Below are 22206 nucleotides of genomic sequence, written 5' to 3'. Positions count from 1 at the left end.
GTATTTTTCAAGCGTATGTTGAGGTTTTAGCTATTGGGGTTTAGATATTAGGGTTTATAGGGTTTAGATATTAGGGTTTAGAAATTTAGGGTTTAGATTTAGGATTTAGATTGAGTTTTTAACACGAACGGTTTAGAGTTTAGGGTTTAGGGTTTAGACTGAACATAACCCGGCGTTAAATCTATTCCGTCAGATGACATGGAGACTATTTGACACATTCTGACGCCATTAAAGGGCTTCAAAAATTGACGCTGGAAAATGTTAGTCAAATATTTGACATTCAAAGCTTGAGCGTGAGATTAAATTCCACCCAATCACAAATTTTCAACATTTATATTTATTATTTAATTTATCTTTTTCTCACCCAATTTCCAATCAGATTTTACCACAGTACCTTCTAAATATTTGACACAAAAACTTGAAATTTTGGGTTAACGGGGGTCATATACAGTCACAGTCAAAAACCCACTTTTTTCACCAAAAGCGCACAATTTACTTGTGATGTCATAGGCAGGGTTAAGAATAGTCTTAGGGTTTGGTGTTTTGGGTTTATGGAATAAACCCAAAATACCAAACCCTAAACCCTAAACTCTAAACCCTAAACTCTAAATCGGGCTAAATTTTACTTCACAAAACATAAAAAAAAACGTTCATATTCTTCACGAACAATATTATCTTGAATGTTATTTTTGTCGATCGTTTTCCCGCATAAATAATAACATTCATCACGAAGTATATCTTCTAAATGTTCATATTTTCGTGTGATCTTGATGCCGGAAAAAAAAATTTCAAAAAAAACGAAATTTTTTTTTTTGCTTCCCCCGATTGGTTACTTCCCCATTGATCCTGCCCATATATATATATATATATATATATATATATATATATATATATATATATATATATATATATATATATATATATATACTATACTCTCGAAAATGTAAGCTGGTGTCTGTTGTTCTTGTATGACGACAACCTTCTTGAATTCTTCAGTGGTAAGGACTGAAAGGCGTAGGTGTATGCATCTAGCTGATTTAAGAAACTACATGAGAAAGAAAGTCAAAAAATTGTAAGATTTAAGTGATGAAAGTAAATGATTTCTCGCTATTCAGTTTATGGTCCCGAAACATTATCCGAAAATGCCTAACATATAGTATTCGAATATCTTTTTTCATCTTTCCGGATGGTCTGCAAGTTGCAATTGACCGACTTGTGACTTGAAAATACGGTAATTCATCCAATGGTAATTCGAAATTAAAAATTGTTCACAAATTTTCGCATAATGAAAATTCAAATATGCGATTTGCTTGGGTTTTCTAGCAATATTTCTTTTCTTTTTTTTGTGTCTGCCGGGAGGTGGTGGTGGGAGCGGTGGTGTTAATTCTTACAAAAAGATCAATAATATGGTGTTATAGTTAATATCTCAAAAAAACATGGAGAATCAGATAACAAATAATTAATTTAAGATAGCTTAAAATTAAATTTGAATACCTAAATACATAGTATTACTTTGAGAAATGGGAGAATATTATCTTAGCAGTGGTTTTAACGTTAGGAATTGCTATCGGAAAACTCAAAATAATGATACACTCGTTGTTTTTTTTTTTTTTTTTTTTTTTGAACATCAAAATTTTTATTAATAACCACCCTTCTAGCAAGCAGCTAGAAAGGATCAAAACCAAAGATTACACAGGCTTAACAAGCCAATCGTTCCAAGAAACATTACATTTAGCTCTACTAGAAAACCATAAAAACGACAAAGAACAAATAGAATCAAATAAACAATTTTTCTTCATAAAGTCGCCGGGGAAAACGATGCTATTTCTGAATTTCCAAAGACACTAAAGCAGCGCCGCTACAATAGAGTACAACTTATTCTTCGTAGCTTCATTAATCGACCAACTATCAAACCAAGACGTGAACTCCACCCATGAACTAAAAGTCGGCATTTGGACATTCACCCAAATTCTGCACTTCCTCCATACGGCTACCGCTAAATCACACTCAAAAAATACATGAGACACCGAATCTGCCCCCCACGAGCAACTAACACAACCCGTACCATCTAGAACAACACCCCGACGATCCAGATTCACTCTAGTCGGTAATTTATTTAACGCCAAGCGCCAAATAAAAATGTTTACCTTTCGGGGGATACATGAAACCCAACGGGATGCAATGTTGTTTGTGGGTAGTAATTTGTCATCCAAATATAACCTCGTATCACAAACCGTATATTCAAAATTATTATCAAGAGACCATTGCCATGAATCACACGAGTCCGACAACGAAACATCACCAACACTTGAAATCAGTTCCGCAAGTAAAACCAAGTTTCGAGACCCAATATCTCGCTTCCAAGACCACTTCCAACCTTCGACATCTATACGATCCGCGATAACACAATCTTCATTCGTATCTAAGTGAAACAAACGACCATATTTCTCTTTCAACGCTCCAGTACCTAACCAGTTATCTTTCCACAAAAGAGTCGATTGACCATTACCAACTTTAGCTCTAATCACATTAGAAGGTAAGAGACCTTTGCTTTTACATTTATTAAACGAATTAATAATGTTATACCATACACCTTTATGTTGAATCAAGGACCCATCTAAACCTGCTTTTGCCTCATATAAAGACTTTACAATCAACACCCATAACGAGTTCGGGGAGTTAACAAATCTCCATAACCACTTAAATAAAAGACCATAATTGTAAGCACGTAAACTACCAACTTCCAAACCCCCTTTGTCATGAGAACTAAGAACTTGATCCCAAGCTACCCAATGAATTTTCCTTTCATTTTCAGACATCCCCAAAAAAAAACCAGCACGTAGACTTTCTAATTTATCAAGAACCATTTCCGGGCATTTAAATAACGAAAGATAATACACTCCTAAACTTCCCATAACCGCCTTTATTAACGTTAATCTACCACCGATCGATAGTAGTTTCGCATTCCACCCCGATAATTTTTTACGAAAACGTGATTCTAAAGGTTTCCAGTTAGCAATAACATTCATGTTAATACCAATAGGTAAACCTAAGTAGGTAAATGGAAACGTACCTTTCGAGCATCCCATATCGAGCACACAAGCATCAAGTTGCAAGTCATCAACCCCAAGACCATAAAGGTGTGATTTAGCCACATTAATTTTTAACCCCGACATCGAATGAAACTCATTAAGAGCCACCAATGTATTATCCAAGCTAGATCTATTCCATTCCGACAAAATGATAGCATCATCCGCATAAAACAAGTGTGAAATATTGACATTTGAATTACCAACTTTCACACCATTAATCAAACCCGCTTCCACCTTAGCTTTCAACAATAAGTGTAACCCTTCCATAACTATAAGAAATAAAAACGGGCTGATCGGGTCTCCTTGACGAAGACCACGATATAAACGAAATTCACTAGTCGGACTCCCATTAATTAAGATGGAGGATCTCGAATTATGCAAGCACATTTTTATCCAATTCCTCCATGTCGAACTAAAACCCAACATAATGAACATTCGATCTAAAAACTCCCAATCTACCGTGCCATAAGCTTTTTCAAAATCAACTTTAAATATCATAAGTTGTCTTTTTTAGCTTTAAACCAATTCAACAATTCACTTACAATAAGCGGACCGTCTAAGAATTGTCTACCTTTAATAAATGCCGATTGTTCATGCGAAATAACCTTATCAATAACTCTCGCTAAACGGTTAGCCAAAAGTTTAGACATTATCTTGTATTGAATTCCAATTAAAGAGATAGGCCGAAAATCTTTAATACACAACGGATTAGACACTTTAGGAATGAGAGTAATAAACGCGGAGCACGCACCTTTAGGTAACTGATATTCTGAAAATGCAGTTTTAATCGAGCTGACCAAATCGACTTTTACATACTCCCAAAATCTCTTAATAAAAAGAAAAGAATACCCATCTGGACCCGGCGACTTGTCATTACCTCAATCCCACACTACAGCCTTAATTTCCTCTTCCGATATCTCAGCTTGCAATGCCTCGTTATTGGCATCAGACAATCAGGATGAAGAAGCAAAAAGCTGCTGTTCGAAAACAGTGGCTTCCACAGCCGACACCGAGCTAAACTTAGTCGCATAGAATTATTTGAAAGCATTTTTTATTAACAAAGGATCCGTTACCCACACTCCGTTTAAAGCAATACCTTGAATCACTTGTTTTCCTCTTCGATGCTTTAACATTCCATGGAAATATTTCGAGTTCTCATCCCCTTCTACATTCCATTTAATTTTAGATTTTTGAATGATATCTTTCTCTTCGATCTTATGAAATTTGTTAACCTCATTCAATAAGTCTAATCTTTCTTTTCGCTCTTCTTCGGACACGGAATTTTCATCAATCTTTTTCTCAATCTCACCTATCTTCTCAACCATAATTCTTGAACGAGCTTTCATTTCTACCCTTTTCACCTTTATCCACGATTTAATAACACCCTTCAATACCTTTAATTTATCATTAAAGGCACCTGAATCTTTAAACGCTTGCGAATCAATGGAATTTTGAATCAACTCCTTAAAACCATCCATTTCTATCTAAGAGTGAAAAAACTTGAAAGGGATCGGGCCAAAATCGACTTTTTTATCATGCAACAACAAAGGGAAATGATCCGAATGAACCCTATTAAGAACTTCCAACTTGTAATCATCACCATTAATAAACGTATTCGAAGAGACCAAAACACGATCAATCCTACTCATTTTAGAAGCTACTTTATTCATCCAAGTAAATCTTCTACCATTTAACTGAACGTCAATCAACCCGGTATTGTCGATAAAAGAATTAAACACCCTTGCCTCATTACTATTAAATGCTGAACCGAACCTCTCTTCATTCGATCTAACCTCATTCATATCCCCGAACAACACATATTCCCCTATGTTATTCGACATAAATGTATACAAACGATCCCATAAACTTGCCTTGGCATTTGAGTTATGAGGACCGTATACATTAATCATGAAATAATCAACATCCGAGCCCACCCATTTACCTTTGACAATAACATAATTTTCATCACTCCACACCCTATCTTTAACAAAAAAACTAGGGTCCCATATAGAAACGATGCCACCGGACATACCCCTCGATAACGAGCATGCATAATCAATCGAATAGTTTCCCCACATTGACTTGATACGAAATAACTCCAACCTTTCCATCTTAGATTCTTGCACTCCTAAAAATTGAATGTTATTCGCATAACACATTTCTTTTATCCACACCCTTTTCTTCCTTTTCTTACACCCCCTTATATTAATCGAAAGTAATCTCATTGATTAACCATGGTGATCCCCACTGAACCCATCAATTTCTCATATAACTCTCGGGTTTTGACATCATCAAATCCAATCTTTTGTCCAATCGACATAAACAATTTTTCTTCTTCAAGTGACCATTTTTGCTCACATTTCTTATAATCTGGAAATGAGTTACACCCCGAATCAAATTTCGTATTTATGCCACCCATAGAAGTAGATGATGACTTCATCCTTTCCTTTCTTCCCGAACTATCCCCCACACCTGAATTCTCCTCAGTCTGATTACACCCACCATATGCCTTTCCTTCGGAGTTTTTTTCAAAATCGGTTTCATCAACCGATGATTAGTAAGTATCCGAAGGCGTTTCAGATTCATCATCTTCTTTATCATTATTCTTATCTCCTTCTAATTTGTAAGTCCAAGAGCCGACCTCATGCACATGTACATCGTAGCAGACCCCGTTTACTTCAACAGTCACCCATTCATTAATCCAATTTTTCTGCCTAGCAGCAATACACAGCCTGCCAAGACTCATAACATCACAACTCTCCTTATCGAAAAAGATAAATCTCCCAATTAAAGAAGCAACTTTCTTAAACGCACTAGATTTCCAAGCACAAAGTGGCATGCCCGAAATCTCAATCCACGTTAATCTTTCATCCATAACAAAATTATTAACAACAGGCCTTGCAAAAGCATAAAATACTCTAAGGTTCGTATTAATTTTGAAAGCTGCACAAGCATCCACAGAATCGAACTCACACCAAATCCATAAACCCCCAATATAATGAATTGAGACATCATGGAAACCTTCCTCCTTTAAAACCATCCCAAAAGTAGGTAAAGATTGAATATCTTTCAACTTTACCATAACAGTATCCATAGGATTCGATAGCTGTACAAGATCATGTTCAAGTAACACGGCTTTCTTCCTAGGTACAGCAGGCTCCCTTGTTGGCTTAGAGTGATAAACATTCGCTGTTACATTCGCATAAGAACCATGATCACTATTCTGTGTCGACTCCTTTGCATAAGACTTGCTCGCCTGTCCCTGAACAGAAGGTTTAGGTTTCGAATCCCTGAAGTTTTCTTGTCCACGTTGGAATCTAGCCACCCTTGCAAACAAATTCATCTTCTGTACTTGGATAGAAGATAGGGATTTAGCTAATGCAATCGGGTCTTTGACATTAGCAAAACGAACAAACCCAAACCTAGATCCAAACTTCGACTTTTTGAAAGCAACATAAGATGAAACAATCATCCCATAGTCCTTACACACGTTCCATAATCCATTACGGTCCAAAGAATCAGGCAGGTTAGTTATATAAAACGTGATCAATTCTTTGGATGGATTCACACGATAAGGGTTATCAATAGGTTTACGATTCCCATTACGTACCTGAAACGTATATCCTTCATCATCCTTCTGATACCAGCGTCTTCCCCCCATGAAAAAACGTCGAAGAATACCTTGATTGCGTGGAAAAAAATGGTGACGGGCTGGAAACCCTAATCGCCCGAATTTTTTGGAGCGTGAGCCTTTTTTTATGGATCAACATGATACACTCGTTAGCAAAAACTCAATCCACAAAAGACTTGTGTAATTGAATTACACTTACATATAACAAACGAATGAATAAACAACGATAAATGTGTAAAACGACACAAGGATTTAACATGATTATATCCTAACTTCAAACATAGAGAATGGTATATATCACGGGTGCAAACCAGAGATTTTTCACTAATATTATCGTGCACACCATAAACAGGAGGATAAGGTTACAATTCATAAGAGAATACGAATATGGGAACAATTAAAATCGACTTGCTGGCCAAGGAGTTGTCGCGTTTCATGAACCTCTTCTCACGATACGCGAGGCTGTGAATCTCGAAAACAACAAAACCCTCGATCATGATCTTCGCATTTTATCTATTGACCTCACAAATCGGGGCACCACCTCGCAAAACACGAGGGTCCCTATATTTATTGTTCCTTGCCTTTTTGTTCAACACTCTCTACACCTCAACAATATCCCATTTTGAAATTTTTAACAAAGCCTACACTAATCCCCATTCCAACTTCGTGAAGGAACCCCATGTATAACGCCAAGAGCAATTGGGACACGCACACTCCGAGCACGTCGAGCTGGTAGAATTTTAATAAAGAGCTCTTCAACATACCTAATTGAAATAAGAAATCAAAACCGCTTCAACTATCATAGTTGCTTAATCAAACACAATAACTTTCGATCACATGATTATAAGACTCCTTTTGAACACCGACGGATAACCATCCGGGACACGTCGCTCTTCCACACCTTGGGAAGGAAGACTTTCAACACATAAAATGTTAAGCTATAATCCAATCTTTGTTACTCGCTTGGGCCATCTCGGTTTCTTGCACCACCATCTTCTTACAATAGAAGATCATTTTATTACACATAAGATGCATTGAAATATGATAGGCTTCAATTACAAGATTTACCAGACAACTTCACCGCCTCACTCATCGCTCTAGACACATCCAATCGTTCCATCGACATGTCAACTATCACCTGTACAGATTTTCACGTCTATCTATGGTTTTACCTCCCAACAATCAGAGAATCTAACAGACACATCTGTAAACTATTCATCAAGTAACTAGTGAGAACACAGTCACAACCTCGAAATCTACTCCTTTCAACTTCTAATTTCACGCTGGTATGTTGACCCACCTCATAGAGCTATGAATTCACAAACCCATCTCCCCATTCCCAAGCACGCTCTCAATGTACGAGTAAGAAATAAATCGCGGCTACCGGAGAAGAAACATGGTTCGTACCAGCGGTCAATCGTAAATTAATTTGCCATTGGAAAGTAAAACAAGTACTTGAGTCTCCTAGTGTTCTAGAATCAATGTACTAATCTCGCGAAAATTTATAGAACCAATTCGCATTACCGTCTCCATAACTCCCACTAGCCCGATACTTTCGTCGGTTACCAAACTCACACCGAGTCCCCGACACCCTCATCAATATCCACGAAGCTCAAGTTTCGGGACTTATAGATTATCCACTACTTCATCACCCAAAGACTCCTAATTGGTAACCCTCAAAGAAACCGCTCATTTGATGAATCAATCATCAACCACAACGCTAACAACAGTCGAGCGCGATCTATCCGACACCCTTTGCTAACCAATTTCGCTAGTGAGAGAATCTCAAACCCGCACGCATATTCTACATACTCTGGAATATCCAACCAAAAAATTCTTTGGTCACCCCCTTTCAATCCGCAAGTATCAAACTTCCTGATAACTACCACTGTCGATTTCAATACCCGGACGTATTCTCGTTTTGTTACCCAACCACCCAAACCTGAGAGTGACCACCTTCCTGAGCTCCCGTAATAAACCACCATCCTTGAAAATCCATCCTGTATCGTCCAAAGTTTCACAAGACAAAACCGCCTCGCACTCGCTTCAACAAAACCGAAAAGTTCATCCTAAAACTGCGGAAAGTTCGAAAAATCATATATGAAAGTCCAATGGTCCGATTGTCTCCAAATTATTAACACATCTAGATATATGTGTCCTGAACCTACAATCTAAAATTCAAGGCTATCCGATGGTTAACGCACTCACTATGAATTTTCTCCTCCAGCTGCGCATGAACATCCGAATTTATATTCCTTTGTACGAGATAGCGAGGAACGAGAACTCAAATTCCACATTCGGATCTCCCGAAAAAAATTTCTGCAACGATCCCATCGATCTGACCCTCACTCCGTAACCCTTCACAAACAAAAAATCACCATTACAATACAACTATCTACATTAGTTTAGTTGTATCATAAAATCACGAGAACCATAGACCAATGTTGGCGCGATAAACTCTCCTGGATACATCGACATACCCTTTATAGGAGAATATAAATATAGAAGCAATTAAGAAGCAATTAAGATGACTTTCTGGCCAAGGACTATGTTGCGTTTCGCGACCCTCTTCTCGCGATACGCGAGGCTGTGAATCTCAGAAACATCAAAACCCTCGATCATGATCTTTGATTGCGGACCTTGCGAGTTGCGAACCAGGACACCATCTAGCCAAACGCGAGGGTCCTGGATTTCTTGTTTGTCTTTTTGTTCAACGCTCTCCACACCTCAACATTTTAAAATCATAACGTAAAGTTCTAATCCTTATTTATACTACGTATTACATTACACCTTGACTTTACTGTTTTAATTTCCATACTTTGCCTTCTAGAAAATAAATTTATATACTTTGGATATTTAAATCAAGTAGAAACTAGTAGTCAATTAACCATGTAACTAGTGACTAAATCAAAATTGGTACTCCATTAGAATGACTTTGAATTTTGACTACTTTAGACAGTACTGGAGGAATTTGAAGACACTCTTTTTGAACTACAGAAATGGGTTAAAAGGACTAATATATTATATTATATATATGCATATATAGCAATCATTTAAACCACAAGATTATCAAAAAGAGCTCAAATCTATTGGTTCTGTTTTTCAAAGAATTTTTTTGATTAATTCAAACCTTTTTCATAAATAGCTATTACCATAAAAAAGGATTAGTTAAAAAAAAAAAAAAAAGGAGATTTATCATCTTAATAGAAACTGACACACTTTAGAATATCTAAGTACATCTTGATATTTAATAATGAATTATCTACTTTTTGTGGAGAAAATTGTAGGCTGCTGTTTAGAGAAAAAATAGATTATTAGAAACCTCAACATCATTGACTAATTGCATTCAATTTTTTTTTGGTGATGTGTCCTTTTCAAGTGTGCTACTTAGGCATCACTTATTGTGTAAACAGATAGATGCAAAAAAGGTCAAACTAGAAAGTTTATGGTACCAATACTAGGTAATCACTAAATCCTTGTAAATATTTTCAAGTTATAAACAACTCAAAGCTAAAAAACAATTTGATTTTAGGTGCAAACATCTTTAACTCCATCTCTTATGTGCTGCAGGAACTCTAGATTTGGCTGAGTGTGAACTTATACCATTTTTGATCTTATCATTTCCAGAACCAGACCTCAACTCCCTTGACTTTGACTTTGACTTTGACTTTGACCTGTCGACGGCAGGTACTTGTTGATTAAGCGATTTCTCTTTAAGAGGAATTACAGATTGTAAAGGTTGTGGTTCACTTGATTTAGCTGCCAGGTCAACAGTATTGAGAAATGTCGGTTTTTGTTTCTGCATAATCGCGTCATGACGTTTTTCTTTGTGTACGTTATTCAATAAAGGAAAACGATGCTTCTTTTTAGCAGACGAATCTGAATCATCAGATGGGCTCGTTGTGCTATCCATATCGTATATTAAATTGTCGGTCAGTAGAGGAAGCTTTTTCGAGGCCGAATTTGACTTTGAGGTAGACGGTCTTCTGAACCTCGTGAGATGAATTACCTAAAACACAACAACGTATAGATAAACTTTAACGCAAGGTTTAAAAAAACGGAAACGTGCCTCGAGGCGTTTTCCCTCTGTGAGGCGAGGCGTACGCCTCGAGGCGAACCGAGGCGTACGTTCGAGGCGGAGTTAAAAAAATACATAAAAAAATTAACAGGGACTGTTAATGTCATTTAATTAAAGGTTTAAGAGTTCATATCTAGTTTGTTCTTGGTATTAAAGTTTGGTAAAAGTTGAGGGGCTATTATTGTTCTTTGATAAAAGAAAAAAATAAATATATACGGAGTACAACGTACTTAAAATATCTATACCAGATCTAAAAAGATCCACTTGTTTCCTTTTCTCATTCTTTATTACATACACATCATCATCATTATTATGATGATCTAAAAAGATCATTCTCCATTCTTTTCTCTTCCATTGATATTACAAGTACCAGACAAGTACATCAAAGAATTCATTAAACTATGTCTGATTTTGGGATGCTTCAACAACCCATGCCTAACGAAATATTCTTCCAAGAACAAAAGCCCTAACTCCGGTCACCGGATTTTACAGGTTTCAATTTTTTTTCTTCCTATCTTCTCTTCTATTTGATTTTCGTGTTCTCCTTCCTCATCTTTACTCGATTCCGGCAACATCTAAGTTTTCCGACACCGTTAAATGTTGTTTGACCGACGTTGACCGGCTGTGAACATGAGGCGTACGTTTTTCACTTACCTGTGATGCGTACCAAAATCGAACCGCCTCTCCCTTTTGAGGCGTACGTTTTAATTGGCCTTTGAGGCGGACGTTTCAAAACGGAATATTCGAAAATCGCATTGAGGCGCGCCTCAAGGCGTACGAAGCGACCGTTTTTTTAAACCATGCTTTAACGTAATTGTTTAGATACATAAGCATAATGGTTCATCGTTCATTAGTTCAAATACTCCAAAGTCTACTTTAAATCCTTAGTGAAATGTTAACCTATTTTGAGTTTGACAGACTAAATCCAACTTTGACCAACAAATCCGATTATGACCCATTAACAAACTTTGACCGATTAATTAATCATTATTTGAAAATTTTTGGATCGGCATATTCTTAAAAAGGAGTAATAGGAGAGTTTTACAACAATGGGTGCAAATAAAGACACTACATTGTGTTTTCCTGCCGCGTTCCACAATAACAAAACTCTAAACATTACGAAGCATGAATTTTTTTCATAATAAAAGCATAGAAAAAAAAAATAATAATATAAAGCGAAATTAGGATGCACGAACCTTCTGTTCAAGAACCATCATATCCTTCCTAAGCTTTGTAATCAGCATGTTTTTTCTGCGGATGATATCTTCCAATTCTGTAATTCTCTGTATTATACAGACGAAAATACATTAATTATGAGTAAACAATGTTAACAAAAACACATCTAAAATTATTATTATTATTTCAATAAATCGATATATGCGGTTGAATTGTACCTCTGATCTATGAGACTCAGTTGAATTTAGAAAAGCAGATAACTCTTTAATTGTGGCATCTTTTTCTTCACATTCTTTCTGAAGTTTACCGATATCTTGTTCAATTGGTGTATTCCACTTTACAAGATAACCAAGTTAATCGACAAATTACTATTTTTATTAGTAACTTATAAAAAAAATCATACATGAAACTAATATATCAACACGTTCATACCTGAATACTCGTTGAGGAGTTCACACTGGGAGCCCAATCGGACAAATCAGACATGCGACGTTCTTCTTGTTCAACATTATTTGCAATTTTAAACTTATACATCTCATCTTCATTAACAGATTTTGCTGCAGAAATATCCTGAATTAACATCAATGTAATTAGCAAAATCAGTAAGATTTTTTAACCAAACATACATAAGGTTAATTAACTACAGAGTAATAAAAATTAATACTTACTTCATTGTGTTCTGATACAAGTTGATGATGATCGCAATGTTGACACCCACAATCAGAAAACTCAAAACTATAGGAGGAGATATCGGGCCTATCATTGAAATAATTGACCTGATTACACAAGTTATCAAGCTTTTTCTGCATTTCTGAGAGCACTTGATCCTGCACAAATAGTTTGTGACAATATAAATGTTTTTTGATACCTTTTGCTTATTAATATAATAACTTACATAGATAGATAACACATTAAACAGATCAATTTCTGATTCGTAAACGGACTAATCAATACTTCAATACTATCTAGCTGCAGTGCAGCTAATAATAAGTATAAAAATGTACATTTTCTAAAGCAACTTGAGTTGAATACATAATTTGTATGCTACTAGCATAAGATAATATTTCCCCTATTATACGGTTACCGCTCGAAAAACCAATAATTTACGGAAAAATACGTGCCAACGCAAAATTTTGAGGGTACAATTGTAGTTGTAGTACCAATTAAATTATCACAAAAAGTATAAAATTGATAGGGCTAACTGGGATTACATACATGTTTGCAATTAACATTTTTATATGTTACACTAAATAATAAGGATATGTAATTAATAACCAAATTCACTTCATCAACCCTAATTTCAGTTACACAAAATACGATAAATAGCACATTAACAAACTAAACAACCAAAAAGATTTCATATCCTTAAGTATTAAAAAAACTCAATTAATTAAAAGAAAGTAAACTAACCCTGATTTCAACCGATTTTTTTAACTGACAAATCAATTTATTCTTTTTCGAATTTGCGGCGGCAACCGCAATAACCGCCACAATCAAAACCCGTTGAATCGGAGTAAACAGCTCCCAAGCAACAGTTTCTTTAGCGCTTAAACAACCACCGATTGTTTTTGATGAAGTTGCTTCTTCAGCCCCTACAATTCTTCCTTGTAAAGACACCCATGCTAGATGTTTAACAGCTTTAACGGGTCGGGTCGGAGGTGTAAAGTGGCTGGATAGTCGTCGGGGCGATGGGTATGGATATGGGGAAACCGATATCCACTGAGAGGTGGTGAACGGTGGTGGATTGCCGTCGTCGACGGCTTCCATGACGGTGATTGGGTGATGTAAATTTGTGAAATTGAATTTTTTTTTTTTTTTTTTTTTTTTTTGGTAAATTGAAGAATTTGAATTTTTTTTTAATTAGAGGGAAAAAAAAATTGGGGTTTAACGGGTGTGATTGTGACATTGTATGGTCATTGACATTTGGATCGTTGCTAGCCGTTGGGATTCTCGAGGTTTTGAATTTTTAAGCATATGATTATTTTTATTTTTCTTACAATGTACTCCGTTTATATTTTATTTTAGGATTAGTAATGAAACGTTATGAGATGATTATTTAGAAAACATAGGTGTATAAGATGTATATTATTATTTTCGTGCACATATGTTAGGATTACAATAAAGGTGTTTATATAGACAAATTTAAATAAAGAAACCACTTAAAGAGTAAGAAAACGCGTTTTTCCTCGTCATGCTCCCAGATAAGCTCAAGTCGATTCAACGGTTAACGAATCTGCTACGAATTTTCTACTACAGCAGCTCCTGGAACTCCGAATTTGAAAGTCAATCATTCTTTCGCACGGGATTGCGAAGAACGAGAACTCAGATCCGACACCCGGATCTCCCAAAAAATCTCTCCGCAACGAACCCATCGAGCCGACCTCTGACTCCGTAACCCTTCGTGAAAAAATCACCATCATGATGCAATCAGCATCCCGATTACAAAATAACTTTCAAGAACCGATACTCGAATCTTGTGTGATCAACTCTCCCGGATACATAGACATATCTATGAGTTCATCGCGACCAACTAAGTCACCCGGTCTCGATACATGTTGCAAACAAAATCCCTAGCTCGTCGTTTGATCTAACCATATCGAAGAAACTTGCTTTCAAATTCGCCATCGCTCTCAAAGTCAAAACTTTGAGCTCTGATACCACTTGTTAGGAATTAGGACCCAAACAAGAACATGTGATTATGGTATCGTCAATCACAAACAACCCACGAACGACGAACGAATAATCTAAAAGCATAAACGATAAATATAAAGCATAAACGACACGGGATTTAACGTGGTTATATCCCAACTCCAAAACACGGAGAAATGTTTAGTCCACGGGCGCAAACCAGAGATTATTCTTTATTATTTTCGTGCACATATGTTAGGGTTACAATAGGGTGTTTATATAGGCAAATTTAAACAAGGAAACCACTTAAAGAGCAAGAAAACGTGTTTTTTCCTCGTCAGGCTCCCGGATAAGCTTAAGCCGCGTCGCGGCTAAAGTAGCCGCGCCGTGGCTTAAAACATGATTTCAAAACTGACAGCATTGCAACCTTCGAACCTCAATCCAAGTGTTGAGCCATGACGCGCCTTAATGAGCCACGGCGCGCCTTAACACTAAAACGTACTTTTCTTGTTGTTTTGATATCCTTCACACATCCAACAATCTCCCACTTGAAGGATGATCTAAACACAACCCATTTTATCAACCCATCACTATGTTTAAACAAACCCACAATAACTCTAGACTAGGTGATTACCAACTCTTTTTGATACCACCGGATGAGACACCTGAATCACGCTGCACTTCACTCGTTAGCCTACGAGCAAGTGAAGTCTTTCGACACCAAAAATACCGCTGAGTGATAATCCAATCTCATAGTTAATAGCCTGGGCTATCTCGCTTTCTATCGCCACCATCTTCTAACACGAAGATCATCTTCTTACACCGGAAGACCAATTGAAGTATGCGACTCTTCAATTATAGGATTCTTCATGAGACTACCCCGCCTCACCAATCACTCTAGACATGTCCAATCCCAAACACACATGTCAACTATCACCCTCGTACAAGATTTAACCGTCTATCTATGATTTTCCTTCCCAGCAATCAAAAAATCCAACAGACGCCCTCATAGACTCTTTATCAAGGCTCCAGTGAGAACGCAATCACAACCTCGAAATCTACTAACTTTTCATCTTTCCGCTTTCTCGCTGGTACACTGACCTCCTCATAGTTATGTGAAATGTCCCGTTCATAATAATTATAAACGTTTCATATTAATTGATTTCGTTGCGAGGTTTTGACCTCTATATGAGACCTTTTTCAAAGACTGCATTCGATTTTTGAAACAAACCATAACCTTTATATTTGCGATAAAGGTTTAAATATTACGAAGATTATCAAATAATGATAATCTAAAATGTAGCGTTTTCACACGACCATTACATAATAGTTTACAATAATATTACACAACAACTTAAGTCTTCGAATGCAGTTTTTAAACAATATTGTACAAGCATGCAGACTCCAATCCTGTCTTTATTTAGCATGCAACAGCGGAAGCTCTTAATAATCACCTGAGACTAAACATGCTTTAAACGTCAACAAAAATGTTGGTGAGCTATATGTTTAACCTATATATCAAATTATATTAATAGACCACAAGATTTCATTTTTCATAATTAACTGCAGGAACACTCATCTGTAAAAAAAAATATAATACAGGAACACTCATCTGTATAAAAATCATTCATATGAAGAACACCTGGTAACCGACATTAACAAATGCATATAGAATATCCCCAAATATACAGGTACACTCATCTGTATATAAAAATCGAAGTACTAAAGCATCCATAACCTGGATGGGGTTCGTTAGGCCCATAGATCTATCTTCAGGATTCGCGTCAATTAGTGGCGTTCACTAATTCTTAGGTTACCAAGCAAAAGAGTGATATTCAATAAGATAATTCAATCATAGAATGTAATTTTCAAGTACTTGTGTCTATTTTGTAAATCATTTATAAAACTACATGTATTCTCATCCCAAAAATATTCGATAGTAAAAATGGGACTATAATTCACTTTCACAGATTATCACTTCGTTGGAAAATAACACTTGGCCACTGGTCGATTCACGAACCTATAACAAATATATACATATATATCAAAGTATGATCCAAATATATTCACAATAAGTTTTATTATGTTTTAACGATTTAAGTTTGTTAAGTTAACAGTCCAACGTTCGTAGTCCACAATTATTTGTCCATAGTTAGTAGTACAGAAATAAATCAATATATATTATCTCGAATCAATCCACGACCCAGTGTATACAAGTCTCAGACTCGATCACAACTAAAAGTATATATATTATTTTAGAATCAACCTCAACCCTGTATAGTTAACTCGAACATTACCGCATATAGAGTGTATATGGTTGTTCCAAATAATATAAATAGATGACGTCGATATGATATGTCAAAACATAGTATACGTGTCTATGGTCTATCATGATTACATAATATATGTTAGAATAGATGTATAATACAATATAAGTTAGTTAGGATATGGTTAGTATAGATTTTTTTCAATTCATCCCGTAGTCAAATTAACCATTTTTAACCAATTTTGTTTTACCCATAACTTCTTCGTTTTAAATCCATTTTGTGTAAATAAACTTGCTATGGTTTCATATTGAACTGTATTTTATGAAACTAAACAGAAAAATTATAGGTTTATAGTCGAAAATACAGGTTACAAGTCATTTTTGTAGAGATAGTCATTTCAGTCGAAAGAACGACGTCTTGATGACCATTTTGAAAAACATACTTCCACTTTGAGTTTAACCATGATTATTGGATATAGTTTCATGTTCATAAGAAAAATCATTTTCCCAGAAGAACAATTTTTAAATCAAAGTTTATCATAGTTTTTAATTATCTAACCCAAAACAGCCCCCGGTTTCACTACGACGGCGTATGTCCGGTTTTACGGTGTTCTTCGTGTTTCCAGGTTTTAAATCATTAAGTTAGCATATCATATAGATATAGAACATGTGTTTAGTGGATTTTAAAAGTCAAGTTAGAAGGATTAATTTTTGTTTGCGAACAAGTTTAGAATTAACTAAACTATGTTCTAGTGATTAGAAGTTTAAATCTTCGAATAAGATAGTTATATATATATGAATCGGATGATTTTATGAACATCATTACTACCTCAAGTTTAGTAGGTAAACCTACTGGAAGTGACAAGAAATGATCTAACTTCAAAGGATCTTGGATGGCTTGAAAGTTCTTGAAGTAGAATCATGACACGAAAACAAGTTCAAGTAAGATTTTTACTCGAATTAAGATAGTTTATAGTTACAGAAATTGAATCAAAGTTTGAATATGAGTATTACCTTGTATTAGAATGATAACCTATTGTAAGTAACAAGGGTTCCTTGAACTTAGATGATTACTTGGAATGAATTAGAAAGCTTGGAAGTAAACTTGCAAACTTGGAAGTGCTCTTGATTTTATGAAACTAGAACTTATAGAATCTATGAAGAACACTTAGAACTTGAAGATAGAACTTGAGAGAGATCAATTAGATGAAGAAAATTGAAGAATGAAAGTGTTTGTACGTGTTTTTGGTCGTGACTCATGGATTAGATATAAAGGATGTGTAAGTTTGTTTTCTTGTAAATAATTCATGAATGATTTATAATATTTTTTGTAGTTTTGTGAGATATTTCATGCTAGTTGCCAAATGATGGTTCTCACATGTTTAGGTGACTCACAAGGGCTGCTAAGATCTGATCATTGGAGTGTATATATCAATAGTAAATACATTTAGAAGCTGGGTATTGTACGAGTACGAATATGGGTGCATACGAGTAGAATTGTTGATGAAAATGAATGAGAATGTAATTGTAAGCATTTTTGCTAAATAGAAGTACTTTGATATGTGTCTTGAAGTCTTTCAAAAGTGTACTAATACATCTTAATACACTACATGTATGTACATTTTAACTGAGTCGTTAAGTCATCGTTAGTCGTTACATGTAAGTGTTGTTTTGAAACATTTAAGTTAACGATTCTGTTAAATGTAATTAATCCCATTGTTATTATATTTAATGAGATGTTAAATTGTTACATTATCATGATAACATGATGTACTAATATATCTTAATATGATATATAAATATTAAGACGTTATTACAACGATAATCGTTACGTATAGATATCGTTTTGAATTTCTTAAGTTAGTAGTCTTGTTTTATGTATAAGGTTCATTGTTAATATTCATAATGAGATACTTTAATTATCATTTCATCATGTTAAACATATATATATGTTCATATATATAATATCATATCATATACAAGTTATAACGTTCATGAATCGTCGGTCAACTTGAGTGGTCAATTGTCTACATGAAACTCATTTCAAATAATCAAGTCTTAACAAGTTTGATTGCTTAACATGTTAGAAACATTTATTCATGTAAATATTAATCTCATATAATATATAATCATGGAAAAGTTCGGGTCACTACATTATGAATATCACAAACCCATCTTCTCATCTCAAGCACGCTCCCACTATACGAGTAAGAAATAAAACCGCGGTTACTCGAGAAGAAACTTTGTTCGTACCACCAGCCAGTCACAATATTTTTTGCCATCGGAGAGTAAAACAAGTACTAGAAGCCCTAGTGTTACCCGGAATCATCACGCTAATATTGGAGACAACGTCGCATAAGCATCTCCACAACTCTACTAGTTGACTAACTCCCACTAGCTCGATAACTTCCGTCGGTTACCAAACTCGCACTGAGTTCCCGACACCCTCAACGATCCTAGAAAGCTCAAGTTCTATGAAACGACCCGACCCAATCGATAGGGACGAATACAATAACATATGATTACATCGCGAGGCATTTTACCTCTATATGATACGTTTTATAAACATTGCATTCTTTTGAAAAGATATACCATAAATGAATATTTAAAATTCAATGTTTTCGACATCTGATGATTTCTACATATAGACAATCACCGTAAATAATAGTTTACAAGAATACTTCTGTTGACAATGCAAGCAAAATAAATACACGGTGATGATTTTGTGAATGCAATGCTTCCTCGAATAAAACATGTATGACTCCATGCACATGGTTTCTCTAACATATATTCAAACAGCGGAAGACTTCTAGGAACCTGAGAATAAACATGCTTTAAACGTCAACATAAAGTTGGTGAGATATAGGTTTAATGCTAGCAGCGTTATAAATATAGACCACAAGATTTCATATACATAAACGTTTTAATAAAAATATTCTAAGTGGTTGAGCACTTGATAATCATACTTAACATTTAATCAACGTCGCATATTCCCTTTATTATGAAATCTCACTACACCGTACCAAGTGTAGTCACCGAAACGAAGTACTGTGCAACCGTTGAATACTGGTCGTCCAGTCCGGTTGGGGTTGTCAGGCCCGATAGATCTATCAACAGGATTCGCGTTTACAATATCGCATGTAAATAGTAGTTACCAAGTTACAGGGAAGTATGCCAGTGGTACAACTCAACGTAGAATATATATTTTTAATCACTTGTGTCCATAACATAAATCATAAAATGCATGTATTCTCATCCCAAAATATTTAGAGTTTAAAAGTGGGACTATATACTCACTTTTGCCTTGAAGATATTTAACACGACTTGGTCTCCGATAGATATCACGAACCTAACCATATATATAATATATCAACATATTTTCTTTTCAATTAATCGTTACGTATATACTTATAATACTTTTAATATCTATTAGTCCGTAGTTAGCAGTCCGATGTTAGTGGTCCACAATTAGTTGCTCAATAAAATAAATAAAGACTCCATCGTATTCGTATTGATCGGAATTAATCTCGACCCATGGTACCGTGTTGTCAAATGACGTGTTGCGTACATAAAGTATCGTGTTGTCAAATGACGTGTTGCGTACAATCATGAGGTCTTATAATTAATCCTCTCGTGTTGTTTACGGGTGGTCCTGAAATATATAAAATCAAATCATAAGTAAATATATATAAAATATCATATTAATTAGCAAAGATAAGATTAGTTTAGTTTTACTTCAATTAATTTCGTAGCTAAACTAGCTTCGGATACCCAATTTTGTTTTAGCCGTAGTTTCTTCAATACAACTCCGTTTTTGTTGGTTCAACTTGCCACTTCCTTGGATCGAGTCATTATTTATGAATATGAACTGTAAATACCTTAGTTTGCAATCGAAATCACAGGTTATAGGTCAAACTTTGGTGAATCTTATGAAAGTGATCATTTCCGTTGTAAAAACAACACCTAGATGATCATTTTTACAAAAACACTTACACTTTGAGTTACACCATGAGATTTTTATATATTAACATATTCATAAGAAATATAATTTTTCCAGAATATAAGCTTCCAATTCAAAGTTTAAGATGGTTTTTAATTATCCAACCCAAAACAGCCCCCGGTTGCACTCCGACGACGTAGATTCAGTTTTAAGGTGTTCTTTGTAAAATCAAGTTGTATCTTGTTAAGTTAGCATATCATTATGATATATTACAGGTCTTGAAGTGTTTTTAAAGTCAATTTAGAAGGATCTATTTAGTTTGCGAACAAGTTTGAAGTCATTCAAACTATGTTCTTGTTGTTATAATTTATAACTCAAAATAAGATAGCTTTATGAATATGAATCGAATAAGATTATGAATAAGGTTACTACCTCAAGTTACTTGGATAAAGATACTGGAAAGGAAGTATAATTCTTGATCTTCAAAGAGTTTTTGAAATGGGTTCAAAAGATTGAAAGTATAAACTTGAAATGGATGATCTTCATGAAGTGTTCTTGTTTGGTTTTTCTTATGATAATTTTAGGTTGTTTTAAGGCTTATAATTGAAGTGTTTTTGCTGAATTGAAGTAGTAGAACAAAGGCTTTCAAGTGTGTGTTTTTAGGGAGTAAAATCTTAGAATAAAAATTGAAATGGAAATGATATAGATATAGATATATAAAATGTCATATATATATATATAGATATAAAGAGATTCCAAGTTGAAATTTTAGCTAGAAGTTTAATACTAGATGTTAAGAGTTGTTAAACATGTCTCCCCCATGATTAAAAAGGTTAAAAATGATGTTTTACTATTGGTATATACGAATAGTAAATACATTCAGAAGTTGTGTATAATACGGGTATAAATACAAAATTATTTTGTTTATGTGTTTAAAGATGTCTCAGAGTCATATGTAATAACAAGGATGTCATTTTCCATAATAAAAGGTTGAAAATGATGTTTTCCTATTAGTATATTCTAATAGTAAATACATCTAGAAACTGTGTATTAATACATCTTAATACAGTACATATATATTTATTTTAACTTAGAAGTTATAACATATATATACATATACATATACGTATATATACACACACACACACACACACACACACACACACACACACACACATATATATATATATATATATATATATATATATATATATATATATATATATATATATATATATATATATATATATATATATATATATATATATATCGTTTCGAAGTCCTTAAGTTAGTAGTCTCATTTTATTTATATAATCAATTGTTAATATATTTAATGAGATACTTAATTATCATATATTCAAGTTAGATATAATCCATATATATACATAAGTATAT

General features: G+C 34.7%; 3 protein-coding genes across 3 annotated transcripts; all 3 read right to left on the bottom strand.

The window, feature by feature from the left end:
* Positions 1 to 4576: 4576 nt before the first annotated feature.
* LOC139893463 (uncharacterized) lies at positions 4577 to 5317 on the bottom strand. The gene has a single exon (XM_071876629.1). It carries the CDS (start codon positions 5315 to 5317, stop codon positions 4577 to 4579), a length of 741 nt encoding a protein of 246 aa, XP_071732730.1.
* A 329-nt stretch (positions 5318 to 5646) lies between these two features.
* On the bottom strand, positions 5647 to 6753 carry LOC139893452 (uncharacterized). The gene has a single exon (XM_071876618.1). The coding sequence runs from the start codon at positions 6751 to 6753 to the stop codon at positions 5647 to 5649; it is 1107 nt and encodes a 368-aa protein (XP_071732719.1).
* Positions 6754 to 10203: 3450 nt separating this feature from the next.
* Positions 10204 to 13744, bottom strand: LOC139893441 (uncharacterized). The gene is made up of 6 exons (XM_071876607.1): positions 13388 to 13744; positions 12646 to 12804; positions 12410 to 12547; positions 12196 to 12312; positions 11998 to 12084; positions 10204 to 10732 (listed from the first exon to the last, which is right to left on the bottom strand). Exons 1-6 carry the CDS (start codon positions 13742 to 13744, stop codon positions 10268 to 10270), a joined length of 1323 nt encoding a protein of 440 aa, XP_071732708.1. The 3' UTR covers positions 10204 to 10267.
* Positions 13745 to 22206: the final 8462 nt, after the last annotated feature.

The sequence above is a fragment of the Rutidosis leptorrhynchoides genome, chromosome 1, assembly GCF_046630445.1.
Source record: "Rutidosis leptorrhynchoides isolate AG116_Rl617_1_P2 chromosome 1, CSIRO_AGI_Rlap_v1, whole genome shotgun sequence".
NCBI lineage: Eukaryota > Viridiplantae > Streptophyta > Magnoliopsida > Asterales > Asteraceae > Rutidosis > Rutidosis leptorrhynchoides.
Note: the sequence above shows the minus strand (reverse complement) of the source record. Positions and strands in the feature narration are given on the sequence as shown.